Source organism: Poecilia formosa, unplaced genomic scaffold (genome assembly GCF_000485575.1).
Source record: "Poecilia formosa unplaced genomic scaffold, Poecilia_formosa-5.1.2 Scaffold88, whole genome shotgun sequence".
Lineage (NCBI taxonomy): Eukaryota > Metazoa > Chordata > Actinopteri > Cyprinodontiformes > Poeciliidae > Poecilia > Poecilia formosa.
In genome coordinates this window covers 1,781,873-1,798,672 of record NW_006800027.1, presented here as the reverse complement: position 1 = coordinate 1,798,672, position 16,800 = coordinate 1,781,873, and the positions used below count along the sequence as shown (strand labels likewise).

Here is a 16,800-nt window from a genome sequence, read left to right as displayed (position 1 = left end):
ACATAAATTAAATGATTTTAAATTGTTTAATATTTAATTTAATATATATATTTAATAATAATAATATTTAGTTTAATATTTAAATACAAGATTTTAAGGAGCTGTCAAGTTTACTTTGTAAAATTTCAAAGAGCAATATTCATAGTTAGATTGTTTTGTTACCATAGCAACAATCTGATGCTGTGAGTTTAATCTTTGAATTTACAAATCCAATTTAGTAAACTGCAATTATAACTTATTCCTTTTTAGGCTGACCAATTAAACTACTCCCTTCTCCCATATTTCACTAAATCTAACACAGAAGCTGTTAGAGCTGCTGATATTTTTAGCAACAAAAGGGGCCCCTAAGTCAAATTCTGCTCAAGGCCTCATGCAACCTTGGACCGGCCCTGCATGATGAGGTAATTCCCTGCACTACGCAGAGATGCGCAACAAACGGGAGATTTAATTCAATGCTGCTAATGTGGCTTTAGTAGCTCTTCCATTTCGTTTCTGTTGAGTTTTTAAATCGTCACAGAAACTATTCTGGTTGGTCGAGTTTATGGGACTCGACCGTGTCTGACGGTCACGAGTTTCTCAGATCTCCGTGTGGCCGCGCGTATTAACTCTAAGTAGACAACACATTTCATACGGTTTGATGCATCGTGTAACCAGAAAAATAATACTAAAAATAATAATAAAATAATATAAAATCAGCGCGTGACTCCGAGGAGAGCACGAAAGCTCCTCACCAGGCTGAACCTGCATGATGAGGTTAGCGCTGCTCGTTATCCACAAACGCTCTGGCCAACCGGGACCACAAACATAAACTTTACAGGGAAGACAGACACAGAGCCACACGCTGGGCAGCGCGATGAGATGTAAACGCCGCATATAATTGTTCGTTCACAAAGATAAATCATTCTCACCGCTCCACAACGCACCTCTGAATTTGCTACAAGTTATTCCTGCGGTTCACATTGAGCTGCGCAACCAGAGCTAATGCGGCGGGTTTTAAACTCTTACCTAGAGTTCTCCAAAGGATCATAATTCCTCACAGTAAGTTGATGTAAATATCCATACAGGTCAGCCTGTGTCCAGTTTGAGTGAAAGGAGGCGGCAGCGCGCGAGGCAAACCAATCCTTTAGGAGTAAATCTGCTCTGCTAGTGAAATGCTAAGAGCAAATGAGACGCTTGCAGCCCGACTTTAAAACAAACAAACAAACCAAAAAAAAACAAACGTTTTTGTTTGTTTGTTTTCTTTTAATTTTCCTAGAAACGTAAACCAGCAACGCTTAGCCTAGCGTAAAGATGCTTTACTAGCGGGGCTAGTAAAGCATGGCGGGCCGCCAGGCTTATAATACACTAGGGGAAACCCTGCAATAATGTATGTGGCAATCTGGGTCGACTTAAGTCATTCTTTATACCAGCAGCTGATGTAGATCAGATCAGAAAACTTAGGGAGAATGGAGGGGCACTTGTAATGAGGGCAAAGAAACAGCTTAACGAAGAAAATATGGGTTATAATATCATATATACTAACATTTTCCTAATGTTGTTCAGCCCTAGTCTTCATAAATATTCACTACTGTTCTCTATCAAACTAAGGCTTTACGGAGAAGCAATATTTACTCAGAGAATAAATTATATTAAATTATATCAAGGTAGACTGTACAAATTAGCTGACTTCTGAAGATAACCGTTTGCTGACAACTCTATAAAACAACATAAATGGGCATGAATACTTTTTCAAGGCATTGTAAACAATTATAAAAACAGAGGTAAAATCATTAGGCATTTGGGCCAGTAGCCCACAGAGATGCAGAGATCTATTTTGCTGTTTTTTATTAATCAAGTTGTAGATTTTGCTGTATGGTTAAATTAAAGTTTGTGTAACAACAGAATGTAAAACGAAATTACCATGTGTTGATAAACTCAACTTGTATATATACATATATATATATATTATAGTGTTTATAAACAACCTTATATGTCATCTGTGTCACTCACAAATGCAGCAGTTGTACTATCATATAATGTCATATCATTATTCCTTCCTTTCTGTTGAGTGTAGAAACAAACTGCTTTGCATTTACAAGCTACCAGGCACCCAGACATTGGCCGTACTGAGGATGATACCAGCTGGTCTGGTCCACACTGAGTGAACAAGCAGAAAAAAAAGAAAGAAAAAAAAAAACGATATGCGCGCGTGAATGATGCGCGCTCCCATACCTTCCGGTCTATCAAAGTAGGTATAGCTGATAGTTCAAATTCAGGATGCAACTTTCCAAACAGCTAGAAGGGAAAGTGCCGAATTGTAGCGTTTTTCTTTAAGGTTTTAAATCACACCGCTGGTAAAATACGCTGTAATTTTCGGTAAAACAGCAGAAAGACTCACCTTTGGTTTTTCATCAGCCATGGTCACTCTTTTGGCGCTTCTCTACGCTGCCACACAAAGAATACGGGTACGCGCACGTACTCGTGCCCGTTTAAATAAGTCTGACCGACGTGCGCGACCTTGTGTCAGTGCGCGTTCACCTCACCCTGCATTTAGTGGCTAGGTGTAGTCACGAGGTTTAAAGCGCAGTCATGGACATGGGCGGGAGAGTCCCACATGCGCGTTACAGAGGTTCTGCTTCGCGTGCACGCGCACAGCGATGTTTTCCCCCGCTTAATTTCGCTTTCTCGGTTTATATGCACAGATTTGCCACAAAATACGTTTCATCACGCTGCTAGTCACACATATGTGCTGTAGTACCCAGTCCAAGTCATTAGGCAGCGTCATAAATGTGTAGGGAATAGCAACATGACGTTATTCTTGTTTTCACACTGTGTTCTAATGGCCATTTTGTTCCACCTTCTAAACAAGATCTGAATGATCAACTTAAAGCAACACTCTTATATGTCCACATCTGCCGCAAATTTGTTCTTTTATTAATAACTTAACATACACTAAGCTTTGTATGCCCTATCTTGAAGTTGGTACAGACTCTTTGGAACTTTAGTATCACGATTATCTGCGTTGCCGCTTTGCGGGATAAAAAAAAAATTATATATATATATATATATTTATATATATATATAGCCATCCCCGAGGACACGATCGATAGGAAAAATCAGGCATGAGAAAGGCAGCCTTGACGCATGCGCACCGGCGGCTTATTAGTGAACGAGAGGCGCGGAAAAGGGACAACACTCCACATGTGTTTAATAGCATGTATAGCTGAATTATTCGCAATTTAGACACGTAACAGATCGGAAGCACTGTTCCCTGATGGAGGAAGTAGACGTCGAGCCGACGGTCACTGTAAGTTATCTTTGTAGGTTAGTTTTTTCCTACTCATTTCAGCCAGATAGCATTTTTGTGCTAACAAGCTAGCTAGATATCGACACTGTTTTGGATTCAGGCAGTAAACACGAATAGCAATGGGTGTTAACATAACTAAGCTGTGCTTTCTGGTGCATTTAAAATGCAATGTGTATTCAGAATAAATACTTATTTGCTTTATTAATTGAAAACATTATTGGGAAGCTAAATATCAATAACAAGAGTGCAATAAGCAGTTCAAAGTTTTGAAAAATGCTGGCAAACTCTTAAGGGCTAATTGTTCTAAAAAATAAGTTTACAAAAAAAAAATAGTGCAAGATCCTTTTTTGAATGCTGTTGTGTTTTTATATTTTACTGGGAAAACATTTGGCAAGCATCACATCTAATGGCTTGCTTCTTTATTCTGCACTGTTCTATGTTGCTTAAATACAGAATATACCAGGAATCGGACATGGGAAGCATATGGGATTTGCCTGGGGTCCTGGAGATATTCTTGTTTATGAGACACATTTTAAACCATCAGGTAAGTTTGTATAATGTCCTCTTAAAAAAAAGTTATATACCACTTTGAGTTTTTCATTTTCCTTTTGCATATTACCACGTAAAAATAATTGTGTTAGTATTTTATGTAATTGACCAATTCAAAGTTGGTCAGAAACGTGAAGTAAAAAAGGATACAAATTTAAAAGTGTAGCCTGCGTTTTTATTCCACCAAGTTAGTACTTTATTTATTCCCTTTTAACCACATCTGCATCTGCATCCGAAAATCTTTGGGGGGTGTGACGCTAAAAGCACTTCATTCCAGTTTGTGGCACTACATTTTATTTAAGGGTATAAGATTTGAGGGCCTGAATGCAAATCTATGCTACACTTTTCATACTTTTATTTGCAAAGGATGCTGAAAACCATGTGTGCTTTTCATTTACAACTATACACTAATTTGTGTTACCATGCCATATAACATAAATGGACGTTTGTGATTGTACCCTGTCAAAGTGTGCAAAACTTAATGGGTTATCACTAATTTTTCAAGGCACTGTAAAGCCATGCTTCTCCGTAGGTTTTCACACTCTTGCTTGTTTTCTTACCACTTTGGGTCCTGTCCTTCAGGTTTGACACCGTCAGGCCCAGGTGGCTCCTTCATCCACAAAGTCAGGAAAGATGAGGACATAAATTCTCCTATTTTACGCAAACTGTTTAATGAGTCGCATCACATCTTTGTTGGACTGCAGACAATCAAAGATGACCTCCCCAGCAAGAGCAAAAGACCCCAGTACGTGCCTTACAGATTTTTTCTACATAGCTATTTAGTCCTCTCTCAATGTAGACAGAGTCAAAAAACATAAGTAATTGTTTGATGTGCAATCTAAAGTATGAAACCTATCTGTCACGCTCTGTAGATTCGTCAGCATCAGTAGAAACTACAGATCTGTGATTCGGGCTTGTATGGAGGAGCTTCAGCAAGTTGCAGGTAAGATATTGTAAATATATTTTTAAAACAGTTTTACCTATAATGTGTGTTTTCCTGAGGCTCGCCAACTGGATTTTTTCTTTTTGCAGTTTCTACAAGAGATACAGAAATGGGCACACAATATGGAAATCAGGCATGTATCAGCTGTATTTGTAGCCTGGATATATAGTGGGTTGTTGCATTAGGGGTTGTTCAAATGTTCATTTTCTCTTTTAAGAAAAAGAAACTGGGTTTTAGTTTCGCAAATGAAAACTTTTTACTTCAAAAACTGTGAAGTATGGTGGTGGCAGCATCATGTTGAAGCCGTGTTTTGCTGCTGATGTGAAAAATGTTTGTGTGATGAAAGCGGCTTATAAATCTGCCCCAATTACATCAGCTCTGGAGGAATGGACCAGAATTCAAGCCAACTGTAAGGAAGGATTTTCAAAATGTTTGAGACACAAATTGATGTGTTATCATGTTCTGGCATTTTGCAAGTAGAAATGACAGATAATCTTAACTGACCAAAAGCAGGAAATTTGACTTGTGTTGTTAGGCAGATGCTAACACCTGGCTTTCACATATTACCTCCTCTCAGGTGTTGATGTTTTTGATTTCATTCATCTAACCTCTGCTTTTTTTTGTGTCATTCTTATCACAGGTTTCTATTCTTTTGGCCATTGAACTGATCTGGAATCTGTGTGAAGTGCTTTTTATCGATGCTGCTCCTGGTGGGTCTAATTTCTATTCCTAATCTCTTTTTTTTTTTTTTTTTTTGTCGTGAAATAACATGTTCCACTGTTTGCTCATTCCCAGCTGGCTCTCTCTTGCTTCATCTTCTGGACTGGGTGAGATTACACAAGGCTGATGTTGACGAGAAGGCCAAGGATGTGCTGCAGAGCGACAGTCCTGCAGAGCACCACAACTACTGGGATGTGGTACGTACAGAACCAACTCTACCAGGTCTGATTTCGCTTATTGCTTCAAGGTGTGGTGATTTTCTTTCATATAGCTAGAAAACTTATTTTACTCTTTTCTAAAACAAACAAAAAAAATAGCAGAGTCAAATTGCAATTATCACATATTGTGTGTGCAGGTGGTGAGTTACGTTCTGCAGGGCAGGCTGGAAGAAGCCAGACAGATGCTGGTCAAACAGGCCACACTGCAGCCAGCCTCCAGGAACATGTACAAGCTGATGGATGGCTTACTCAGCAAAATGCCTTTTTACAACGTAAGTACACTATGATATACTCTACGTTGTGTATAACACTAGGAATAGTGCCACTTTCCCAGTGAGGAGTATAAGTGTGAGGCGTGTATGTGTGTGTGTGTTTGTTTTTGCCCTTCAGTGAACCTTCATCCTGTCCTTTGTTTCCTGCCTGTTGGCTAATAACGTTTCCTGCTTTCAGTTCTTTCTGAACCTGAACTCGGTTGTATTCCTCAGCAAAATTCCTGTTGGTGCAGAAATACGAGGAGCTTATTGTTAATTTTCGCTTCTTCCTATCAGTAAAACGGATGTCATTGCATAAACCAATTCATTTTCCGTAATGTTGCCTTCAGCCTGGCGGCACACAGACACTAACAGAGTTTGATGTGAAGTGGAGGAACTGGCACGAGGAGGTGGACCGCTACCTCAAGGACAACACGTTTGCCAGCAACCGCCACCTGGAGCTCATCTGCAAGGTCAGAGTGCGCATGTCGGGCCTTTTTACTCGGATCCCTCAGTAATGGTTGTTAAAATACTCTCAGAAATTAGATTATTGGCTGTTTTTGAGATGACATATTCAGATAGTTTAACAATATTCACATCTGTGCCCCTGAGTTCTTTGTTTCCTCCATTTTTCATCCGTTCTCATAATGATTTGTCACTTTCTTAGATCCTGGTGGGTGATGAAGACACTCTGTTGGAGCAGAAGGAGCTGCTAGGCACCTGGTATCACTTCCTTGTGACTCGGCTGCTCTACAGCCACCCCACAGTGAAACCGACGGACTTGCATTACTACGCACAGGTACGGCCTGTTGTACGCAGCTTGGCACGGTTTCTCCCTGCCGGCGTGTGCTTGTTTCATGGTACTTGTGTGTTTGCGGTCGCTGCAGTCGTGCCTGACGATGTTCCTGGACTCGAGGAGCGTCCAGGAGCCTCTGGACAGCATCCTACTGGCCGCCTTTGAGTTTGACATCTATCTGGTCATCAAGGACTGCAGGTGAGAGAATGAGATGATGATATCGATTTACAGAACTTAACCAAACCGTTCAGAAGTTTGACTTTTCTTTTAACGTCTTGTTTTCCCTCAGCATTGTTCTCAACAACTGGTGGTTTGTGGCTCATTTGACAGACCTGCTGGATCACTGCAAACTCCTCCAGTCTCATAATCTAAAGTACGGATGCTTGATGGTGTGAAATTGTTTCGGAGATGACAAGTTTACACACATTATTGGTCTAATATTAGGATGCGCTTCTGTTTGTGTTCAGCTTCGGGTCCAATATGAGGGAGTTCCTCCTGTTAGAGTATGCCTCAGGTTTATTCACTCATCACAGGTATGTTTAGGCTCAACCTTAAAGTTCATACGCCTCTTCCATTTGCTCTCATTTCTTTCCTTCCTACCTCCTTTCTTCACATAACGCATAAGAGTTTTTTTTTTGTTTTTTTTAAATATATATTTCAAATGTCTATCTCTACCCTGAAAGTCTTTGGCAGTGCGCTGTGGATTACTTCGACCACTGTCCGGAGTTGGGGCGAGCTTGCCTCGAGCTGCAGATCGAGCGCGTGCCTTTAGACACCGAACGGAAAGCACTCAAAGTGCTCCGGATTTGCGAGGAGAGGCAGATGTCGGAGCAAGGTAACGTTTTGCCTTCCCTTTGTAACCACTGTATGCACCTCTAGCTCAAATAAAAAACAGGAAGTTGTAATTTATTTTCAGGTGTAGTTCAGTCTCGATGCTTCCTTTTTGTTTCTTTCAGTGCGGAGTATCTGTAAGATCATGGCTATGAGAGCTCTGAGGAACAACAGACTGGGCTCCGCTCTGTCCTGGAGCATCAGGGCCAAAGACGCCGCCTTTGCCACCCTCATTTCTGAGAGGTTCCTGCTTTAAGCATTTCACTTTTGATTATAATACATTTTTATATTTATGGATTATAACGCCTTTCAAAAGTACTCGTAGCTGACAGTGTTGTTGTTTCTTTAGGTTCCTACAGGATTACTGTGCCAAAGGGACTTTTTCTGATTTGGATCTGATTGATAATTTGGGTCCAGCAATGCTACTCAGCGACAGGCTCACATTCCTCGGTATGAACACTCAAATTAACACCTTTATTCATCAAACATCTCCCCCCTTTTTGAGGCACACGTCTCATTCACAACTTTGGTCTTCACACTACACTGTGACAGGACATTCAGCGAGTAGTTCTCGTCTCGGAGAGATTCCCACTTCTTTCCGTGGTCACATGAGACGCACAAAGAAACTCCTATTGACGACCAAATCGGAGCTGCGTTGTGCCTAATGTTATGTGGCATTCACCATTACTGAGAATGACGGGCACCATTTATAAATAAACTCTTCTGTGGAAACATGGCTTTTCTAAAATCTCAACAACTTATTTTATGATAACTCTGTACAGAAGGTACTTAATATACGAAACATCTCCCTGAATTCCCATTCAAACACAAAGTTTACCCATGTGTTGATGTGAGAGAGAATCGCAACAGCTCAGGAAAAAAAAAAATCACATAATAGATGTAAAACTGCTGATTTTTCTTTTTTTCTTGCACCAGGGAAGTACAGGGAGTTCCACAAACTGTACGGAGAGAAGCGCTTCAAGGAAGCCGCAAAGCTGCTGCTCTCGCTCATGACGGCGAAGATTGCTCCCCGAAGCTTCTGGATGACTCTGCTGACCGACGCTCTGCCGCTGCTGGAGCAGAAGGAGGTCAGTCAGCATCCTGGATGTCTGCACACTCTAGATCTATGGTGCAAGGAGCTGCTCCAATAGAGATCTAGTATCAGATATTAAGTTTGGTTTTGAGACATTGAAAATAAATAAAAAAAATTCCCTTTCTTAGAACTGGAGAAACATATTTGGCAACAGCAGTTTTGTTCAGCTAATAAATTCAATTTTATTATTTTCTTAAAGCCACACAGTATTTTTTTTTAAATAAGCCATACATGCATCTCTCTACATTACAACTTTACCTTCATTTGCGTACTACATGAAGCAAACATTTTAACCTCATAGATTTGTATTCCCCATCATCTTGTAGATGAAAGTGTTGACTTCAGGACTGATGTGGATTAGAAAACCTCGATTTCTTCTTTTCAGGTCATCTTCTCTGCTGACCAAACCTACGAGTTGATGTACTGTTTAGAGGAACTGACCTCCTCAATAGACACCGCAGCTGCTGGTGGAGAGAGACCAATGCAGGTACGCTTTTTACTCTGCTTGTATGACAAACAATAGAGACGGCTTTTCGTCATCACGTTTACACAAACGATTGCTTCTCCAGTTAAAAATGCACACACTAGTCCTAAAATGTTTGGAGAGCTTAAAGCTTCAATCTCCAGCTGTTTTAGAGTCTACAAAGTGATGCCTGCTGGATGTTTAAATTAAGCACATCTGTGTTTTCAGGAGGAAGACGTGGAGCAGACCAAAGTGGAGCTCCTGAGACTCTCTCTGGCCAGGAATCTGGCCATGGCTATCGTCAAAGAAGGAACCGTGGAGACATGAGGGAGGATCGATATTTAAAACATAGCTCTTCTTTTTCTTTTTTTTTTCTTTTTGTATTGTATATAAAAATCAAGGAATCAAAAGGTGATTTTTGATAATAAAATACTTTTCATGCTGGACATCAACATCTGATTTTTTTTATTCATATTTTGTTACTGAACAAATCACATTTATTAGGAATGAGAAGCTAATTAATTTGTAAGAATTTGGATTTCATTTGCCAATGCAATTCCATGGTGGTGGCAGGATCATGCTGTGGGGATGCTTTTCCTAAGCAAGGACAAATAAACAAAAAATGCAAACTTACTGAGAAAACATTTTGTGTTTTATAAGTTGTTTAAAGGATTCGTATTTACTGCTGACTATTTCAGTTTGTAGTTTTGAGGGAATCAACATGAAGCCATGTGCAGCTATTTTTCTTTCCATGTTTAATTTTCCATGCTTTCAATTTATGTTTTTTTTTTAATTTGGTCAAAATTGTGTGTATGGTTGGAGTGTATAGAATTGATGAAGTAATCATTTTAAAAAAACTTGGTATAAATAGGAATGATGGGAAACATCCTGTGTTTGTGGAACAGCGACGCCTGTCCAGTTAGAGTTTTAGTTTGCTATAACTAGATCATCATTCACCTTGAAACAATCTTTCAAGCCAAACCAGCCCTTTTAATAGAAGTACAACAGTTGTAAGAATAAAGAAGTTAAATAAATGAAAAAAAGATGGCAGCTTTAAAAGGATTAAACTGATAAGTGACATTACAGTTATCAAAGAAAAGTAGGACCAAGAAGAAATATATTTGAATTATGCTTTGGTTACAAAGAATTCAATAGTGCATGGTTTAATTTGGGGAACCATATTATTAGACAAAACAATGGAGCGAGTTTTCTATTTCAAACCAAATACAGTGTCCATAGAAGGAAGGGCAGAAAGATACAACAGATCATATGCAATCTTAATAATTAAAAAAGTTCAGTTTTATTGAGATACTCGAAATACATCACTAAATTAACAAAGATATTTACTTTTTAAAAGTTTTTAGTGGCATGTTAGTATTAATCTCCTCACTCGAGTCCACTTGGTGGCGGTAATGGGCTAAAATATCACCAACTAACTACATGAAAGAAGAAGAAGAAGAAGAAGAAGACGACGACAGTCACATTTTCAAGATGGCTGCCTCCATCTCAGGATTACTAAAACCTTGGACACCGAGGTAAATCTAACTTTTTGGACGTCGAAAGGTCTTATAAGCAAATGCTGTGTTTTTGTTTTTGATTTAAATCTGGGCTCTGTTGTAGCTAACGCTTTTGTTAAACCAGGAGCAGTTTTTCGGTATTAAAGCGTTACGACTTACAAAATTTCTGTGCATAGTTCAAATCCTGTATTTGTAATTTATGGAAAACCATGGAACGAATGGAATATTTATTGAATTCAAAAGAGCTGCAAATAGATTTAATAGGACTTACTGAATTTGTTGGGAGCATTGACAGCTGCTGCTGGGAGGAAAGATCTATAAGAAATTTAATGTCTTATTTGTTTGAAATGCTTTGTATAGAGAGGTTTAGTTTATTCAACAAGTTTTGTTAAAATATTTTTTTACTATATACAGGGCCTTCTCTTACAAGGATGGGAGGAATAAATTTCAACCCGTTATTACCCAGTATTAAAACTAATTGTAATGTGTGGAAAAAAAAAATACTTGCATCAAGCCAAATCGACAATACATATTTTTTCGGTTTTTGTCCATCTTGCGATCATTTAAACACCACAATAACAGTGCTTCCTCGTTTTCGTCGTGGGCAGAGTGCTCTTGGTGAGATGGAGCAGGTACAACCCTTACTATCTGGAGCCGGAGGTCAGGAAGGAGGCCTACAGCCGCCCGGAGAGCGAGCTGAGTGCCGAGGAGAAGGAGGAGCGGGAGCTGAAAAAGCTCCGACCCATCAAAGCTGCTACCAATTCAACGACGAGCTCCCTTTTCAACGACCCCGTCCTCAGGTGATTTTACAGCCTCCGGAACAAAACCGAAGCTGCGCTTAGCGTTCATGTCAACCAATCGTTTCTCTGTCCGCTTCTCAGTAAATTCATCAACATGATGATGAAACACGGAGAGAAGACTTTGGCCAGAGAGATTATGATGCAGGTAAATGAAACGCTTTTCAAAGTAACCTCTTGTTGGTTCCCAGGCAACGCAATAATTAACACCTCTTTTTTTTTTTTCCCTTTCTCAGACGCTGGAAAATATAAAGAGGAAGCAGGTGGAGAAATACCACAAAGCTACAGATGGGCAAAAGGAAGGGATTGAATGTAATCCCTACGTCGTTTTTCACCAGGCCCTGGAGAACTGCAAGCCTGTCGTTGCGCTGGCCAGCATTCAGAAAGGTGGAAAATACTATCAGGTCAGTGAGAAGGCAAAAATGAAGCTCTTTTGTTGATAATAACAGGATTCCTGTGGAAAAGCTTAGAATTTGAGTTCACTACTTTCCTGATTTGAAATTAGAACAAGGAAAAAAAAACAACGCATTTCCAAGGTTTGTCTAAATATTGTTTCCTCCCCTCTCTCTTCCTTATGTCCATCTATCCATACTTTTGTGTCCTCCTACGTTTCCTTCTTTTTAGCTTATTTTATTTAACTTCGATATTTTAATTTTAATATGAGCATAAAGGCATAATTGTGTAGGAACCCAATGATGAGAGCAGAACCCCGTCCCCTTTAGAACATCTGAAACAGTGTTGCATCTCTTGTTTTTTTTTGAGGTTTAATCCTCTCTCATCTCAATCCCGTCTAGGTGCCCATCCCGGTTACGGGCAACCGCCAGCGCTTCCTGGCGATGAAGTGGATGATCACCGAGTGCAGGGACAACAAACACAGGCGCACGCACATGTACGAAAAGCTCTCCCAGGAGCTGCTCGCCGCCTTCGCGAACGAGGGCAACGTCATCAGGAAGAAGCACGAGCTGCACAAGATGGCCGAGGCCAACAGAGCCTACGCCCACTACCGCTGGTGGTAGACGGAGAGCTGCGCTGGACTCTCAACATATGCGTTGAAGATTGACAAACTCCTGTTGTAAATAGTGAATATTTGTCGAGATGGGACTGTGTCCAGGAGACCGGGGAACGAGTCGCCGATGGGTTTTTGTAGAAAAGGAAACCGAATCGTGAGTCAAACCTCCGCTGAACTGTTTGACAACAAATGCGACCGAAGTGAGAAAACAGTTCAAGATTTATTTAAAACAAACACGTTTAATATGCAACACAACGAGTAGAAAAACAGAACAGAGAAATGTAAAAGTATTGCCACTTTGTAGGAAAAATACCAAAATAAACTGCTGTCAGGTTCTGTGGCCTGTCCTGTGTGTTTAAATGATTTCCCACATGTTGTGAACATTCAGGCTGGCTTTTACCAAATACACCAGGAATCTCTAAAGTTTAATACAAAAACAAATCAGGTTCTTGTGACCCTGACGCTAGCTAAGCTAGAGTTGTTTAACCTCTGCTAGAAAATGTAGGTTCAGAGCTACGGATCGAACTCTTCTCGTTTTCAACCATAAAATAAATCCACATTGGTCAAAACCTGCTGAATTTGGTCAAATATTACAAAAATTTGCAATAATTTTTTTTATTTTATTTTTTATTTTTTTTAGCTTATTCAGCTTTAAAGCCATGTTCTGCTGGTAAAACAACCTCCTGATGCGTGGATCAAAAGAGGCACTAATTTCCAAAGATCCAGAGGTGAACCTTGAGCATTTTTTTGTTTTTTTGTTCTCTAAACACACCCCAAAACTATATTTCAACTGATCCCCTTTGTTTTGAGCTCAACAGACTGAGATAAAAGTAACAGGTGTCTAATTTGAAACATTGAATTGAAATATTCACTTTGTTTAGATCGAAACTACATCTGCAGCAACGTTTCTTCCTACAAAGCCAATATTCTGGCAATGAACTCCAGAATTTAAGCTAAATTGATGGAAGTTTTTAAGGGAAATAGTTCTAAGCAACAAGAAAGAGATCATCAGGTCAAATGTGGAAATCGGTATTGGCCTGTAAAAGCCTGATTGGTTCATCTCTGATTTAAAGGGATGCCACTTCCTACGATTTAAGGAGAAAAGCCTCAGATGTCAGGAAAATCTCAATGCTCAGAGAATGTTGGCACGACTTCAACACAAAGCTAACCCTTTGATCCACATTAAAAGCTGTCTTTTTTATATATATATATATATATATATATGTATATAAAAAAAAGTTTTAAAGTGAGGGATTCGACATTTTGGTCTTCCAACTGAAGCTGTGACAAGAAATAAAAATCCCTGAAGAAAGACGGCGCTTCAAGTGACAAACTGGCCTCGCATCAAACGGTAACAAGAATCCTGCTGCTTAACAGCAACCCAAGTCTTTCAGAAACTCCTAAACTTCACACAGGAAAATGTCTTAACGCTCCCTGCAAGTATTCCAACGCAATACCAACAATAGCATAAAATTAAATCAGTCCGACTCTGACTGGAATGTCTTGTTTTTAACTCCAAAAATTTGGTAAACTGTTCCTACAAAACAGGAATGCAAAAAAAGATTTTTTTTTTTTTTAAATGTTAGAACTTCTTGGTTTTGAATCAAAGTGTGTCTCAATGTGGCAGAAACTTTAAGAACTTAAAAACCTCAAACTATTGCACATTCCACATCCGTCACATTCCAAGCCTTGATCAAACGCAGGAAATAACGCAGGAAAAAAAAAAATCCTCATCCCCCCCCCCTGCGTCTCTGATCACCGTAGAAAATGTCGCTTTCTACCGTGAAGCTGCTGGTGTGGCAATCAGTGGTGACCAAAGGAAAGCGTCCAAGGCGCGCGAGTCGCCCGACTCAGTCGGCGATTTCGCTGTAGTAATACTTGTGGGCGGTGCTGCTGAGCATCCAGCCGCCGGCCCTGAACTCCAGGACCTCCAGCAGCAGGAGGCGAGCCATGGAGGTCAGGCCCTCCTGCAGGAGAAAGCCGTCCCTCAGCAGGAAGAAGAGCTCGTCCATCCGCTGGCTGTTCACCTTCTCCAGCTGCTCCCCGATGCGATGCAGCTGCAGCACCAGGCAGTCCACCTGCAGCGGAGAGGAAGAAGACGTTCCCCCCCAAGCCCCCCCATCAATTGCATAAAACGAGGAAGGATCTACTCCACAACTCGAAGGAGCTTTGCTTGATCTTGCAGCCTAAAGAAATTGGGAGATACTGGGGATGGCGAGGAACTACTTCTTCTAGAACATAAAGAGAATATTTCTACTCTGCCCAGACTCGTTTACGTTTAAACATCCGATGGTGACCTCACCTCTTCCTCGTTCAGCAGAGCGTCTGGTTGGGCCAGCCTCATTAGACAGTCGTACACAGGCAGGACCAGGGCCACCATTGGCATGTTGTTCACCTGAAACAGTCAAGCAATATATTACTAAGCATATCAATGTGGTCCTTATGAAGGACGTTACATATGTCAGGTTCAATGTAAAGTTTCACTGGGCAACGCCTCCGTAACGCAGTGGAATGTTTAACACAAGCATCTTTGATCTGGGATATTTTGGGAAATTTCTCTTAAAATATCACAGTAAAAAGTACAAAATGTCCACTGCTCATACCTTGAGGTAGTCAAAGATGTTGCAGATGAACGTGACGTAGCAAACCCAGCCCTGCAGCGAGCGTTTCCTTGTCTCCTCGCGCTCCTTGAACTCCTGCTGCAGGCGGTTCAGCAGGTGCCTCCGAAACACGGTTCCATTGTTTTGCTTGGCCTCAGCCTTAGATTAAGGAATTAAGTTTTTGACAGAGCAACAAATGTGTCCGTAATTTTAAAAGTCTAAGGCAAATCATGCAGTGTTTTTACACTTAATTACACATATTCCGAAAAGGAACAAAATGTGAAATAAACCAGAGAGCCGTCGGTTCTGACCTGCACAATCGTGTAGCAAATACGGCCGGCCTCTTTGCTGAACAGGGGGTCCTTTAGCGACTGGTCCACGAGGATGTTGGAGACCTTCTCCAGGTTCACAGAACTTGGATCTGAAAGAAAGAAGAGAGCTTTTAGAATATGCATGTAGAAGTCAAGGAGTAATTTATGACAACTGATTTTTTTTGTGTCCACATGGATGTAGATATTTTTCCAATGTTTTATAATCACACAGTGAGGCAATTACTGACCTTTCAAGGCTGTTTTTAGCAGTTTCTGTGTATCCACATCAAATGACTGGATCCTATAGTCCTCGCTGCAGTTTTCCATTATAAATGGTAAAAGTACACGATTACACCAGGGACCTCTCACTCTGTAAAGATCAGACGGGGTCACTGCAACAGGTCTTTGCCAGAGCACAATGCGACTCTTTCAAAGACAGAGAAGCCGGGACAACAAAACACTAAATCCTGTGGAGTCATCAAACTGGCTGCTCCACTCAGCTCATTCACTGCGGGATAGAAAGGGTTTAGGCTACATCTGGTCAGCTGAGACATGTGTGCAGAAGTCATGTTTCAGCAAGGAAACGTGTCAAAAGTCTTTATTTTTGAAAAGCTAGCCAAAAACCTGGTATAAAACGACGTTATCTGAGCTGCGACGTCCAAAGTTATAAGTTAGCGCAAGGTATTGTTTTGCATGATGAGCAGACTTTTCTAAAATGAATAAAAATGGCTGTTTTCTAATGGATGTACACTTTGATAACGTTAGTATATGCTTTCGATGAGCTGAGCCTTGCTAACATTAAGTAAGGAAATCAGATTCAAATCTCAGTGAAACCACCACAAAGTATTCAAACGCAAAAATCTGAACTCTGTCGAGATGCTACATGAATTTACTGATTAGCTTCACATTGCAGAGTTTGAGATAAAATGTACCTATTTAACGCATTTAGACTGATCTTACCACCTGAATCAAGGAGCGAAGACTGCCATCTACACAGCTCTTCGAAGATCAGCTAGTACCTTCAAGATGAGTCCCTTCTTTCCGTAGACATAAACGAGTTCGCGTGCATCGACTTCCGGAAGAACAACACGTTAATGAGGCGCCATCTGGTGAGACATTATTATTATTATTATTATTATTATTATTATTATTATTATTATTATTATTATTATTATTATTATTAATAAACAATATAAAAAACATAGCTAAAAAGAACTTGTCAAATAACGAAAGAAATAAGTAAAACTGAAGTAATTCAAATTCAAAAATCAAAACTCAAAAATGTATTTGCGAAAAAATGTTTTATTCAAACTGAAATAAATTTTAGTTTTATTTATTTTTATTTAATAAATGAATTGTTTTTCAAGACTGGTACCTGTAAAATAAACATGAATATGTAATTAATAATAATAATAA

General features: G+C 40.0%; 4 protein-coding genes across 5 annotated transcripts in view; 2 read left to right on the top strand and 2 right to left on the bottom strand.

The window, feature by feature from the left end:
• LOC103141701 (small ubiquitin like modifier 2) overlaps positions 1–2,485 on the bottom strand; it is an 8,944-nt gene extending 6,459 nt beyond the window's left edge. Inside the window, exon 1 of the mRNA XM_007557439.2 lies at positions 2,378–2,485. Within this exon, the coding sequence (XP_007557501.1) occupies positions 2,378–2,398 (21 nt within the window). The 5' untranslated portion in view covers positions 2,399–2,485. The remainder of the gene's footprint in view (positions 1–2,377) is intronic.
• Positions 2,486–3,121: 636 nt separating this feature from the next.
• On the top strand, positions 3,122–9,600 carry nup85 (nucleoporin 85). Its single transcript, XM_007557438.2, has 19 exons — positions 3,122–3,286; positions 3,740–3,830; positions 4,418–4,580; positions 4,708–4,778; positions 4,868–4,911; positions 5,419–5,488; positions 5,574–5,695; positions 5,854–5,988; positions 6,318–6,440; positions 6,635–6,766; positions 6,855–6,961; positions 7,053–7,136; positions 7,231–7,296; positions 7,447–7,598; positions 7,720–7,837; positions 7,944–8,044; positions 8,531–8,682; positions 9,073–9,174; positions 9,379–9,600. Exons 1-19 carry the CDS (start codon positions 3,254–3,256, stop codon positions 9,475–9,477), a joined length of 1,965 nt encoding a protein of 654 aa, XP_007557500.1. The 5' UTR covers positions 3,122–3,253; the 3' UTR covers positions 9,478–9,600.
• Positions 9,601–10,570: 970 nt separating this feature from the next.
• On the top strand, positions 10,571–12,884 carry mrps7 (mitochondrial ribosomal protein S7). Its single transcript, XM_007557435.2, has 5 exons — positions 10,571–10,685; positions 11,276–11,467; positions 11,549–11,612; positions 11,701–11,868; positions 12,259–12,884. Exons 1-5 carry the CDS (start codon positions 10,591–10,593, stop codon positions 12,478–12,480), a joined length of 741 nt encoding a protein of 246 aa, XP_007557497.2. The 5' UTR covers positions 10,571–10,590; the 3' UTR covers positions 12,481–12,884.
• Positions 12,885–13,843: 959 nt separating this feature from the next.
• mif4gdb (MIF4G domain containing b) lies at positions 13,844–16,445 on the bottom strand. 2 transcript variants are annotated; one of them, XM_007557436.2, is made up of 6 exons: positions 16,348–16,445; positions 15,633–15,754; positions 15,385–15,494; positions 15,077–15,232; positions 14,776–14,868; positions 13,844–14,551 (listed from the first exon to the last, which is right to left on the bottom strand). In XM_007557436.2, exons 2-6 carry the CDS (start codon positions 15,709–15,711, stop codon positions 14,324–14,326), a joined length of 666 nt encoding a protein of 221 aa, XP_007557498.1. In that variant the 5' UTR covers positions 15,712–15,754; positions 16,348–16,445; the 3' UTR covers positions 13,844–14,323. The 2 variants fall into 2 exon arrangements, with proteins under 2 accessions (XP_007557498.1, XP_007557499.1); XM_007557437.2 differs by having other exon boundaries at positions 16,345–16,429.
• Positions 16,446–16,800: the final 355 nt, after the last annotated feature.

Coding starts and splice junctions, on each gene's coding strand:
- nup85 (XM_007557438.2), top strand. CDS start 3,254: ATGGAGGAAGTAGACGTCGAGCCGACGGTCACT. Junction 7,137..7,230: donor CTCCAGTCTCATAATCTAAA/GTACGGATGCTT, acceptor GTTTGTGTTCAG/CTTCGGGTCCAATATGAGGG. Junction 7,297..7,446: donor GGTTTATTCACTCATCACAG/GTATGTTTAGGC, acceptor CTACCCTGAAAG/TCTTTGGCAGTGCGCTGTGG.
- mrps7 (XM_007557435.2), top strand. CDS start 10,591: ATGAAAGAAGAAGAAGAAGAAGAAGAAGACGACGACAGTCACATTTTC. Junction 10,686..11,275: donor CTAAAACCTTGGACACCGAG/GTAAATCTAACT, acceptor CGTCGTGGGCAG/AGTGCTCTTGGTGAGATGGA. Junction 11,869..12,258: donor AAGGTGGAAAATACTATCAG/GTCAGTGAGAAG, acceptor AATCCCGTCTAG/GTGCCCATCCCGGTTACGGG.
- mif4gdb (XM_007557436.2), bottom strand. CDS start 15,711: ATGGAAAACTGCAGCGAGGACTATAGGATCCAGTCATTTGATGTGGAT. Junction 15,495..15,632: donor GCTAAAAACAGCCTTGAAAG/GTCAGTAATTGC, acceptor TCTTTCTTTCAG/ATCCAAGTTCTGTGAACCTG. Junction 15,233..15,384: donor TTTGCTACACGATTGTGCAG/GTCAGAACCGAC, acceptor CCTTAATCTAAG/GCTGAGGCCAAGCAAAACAA.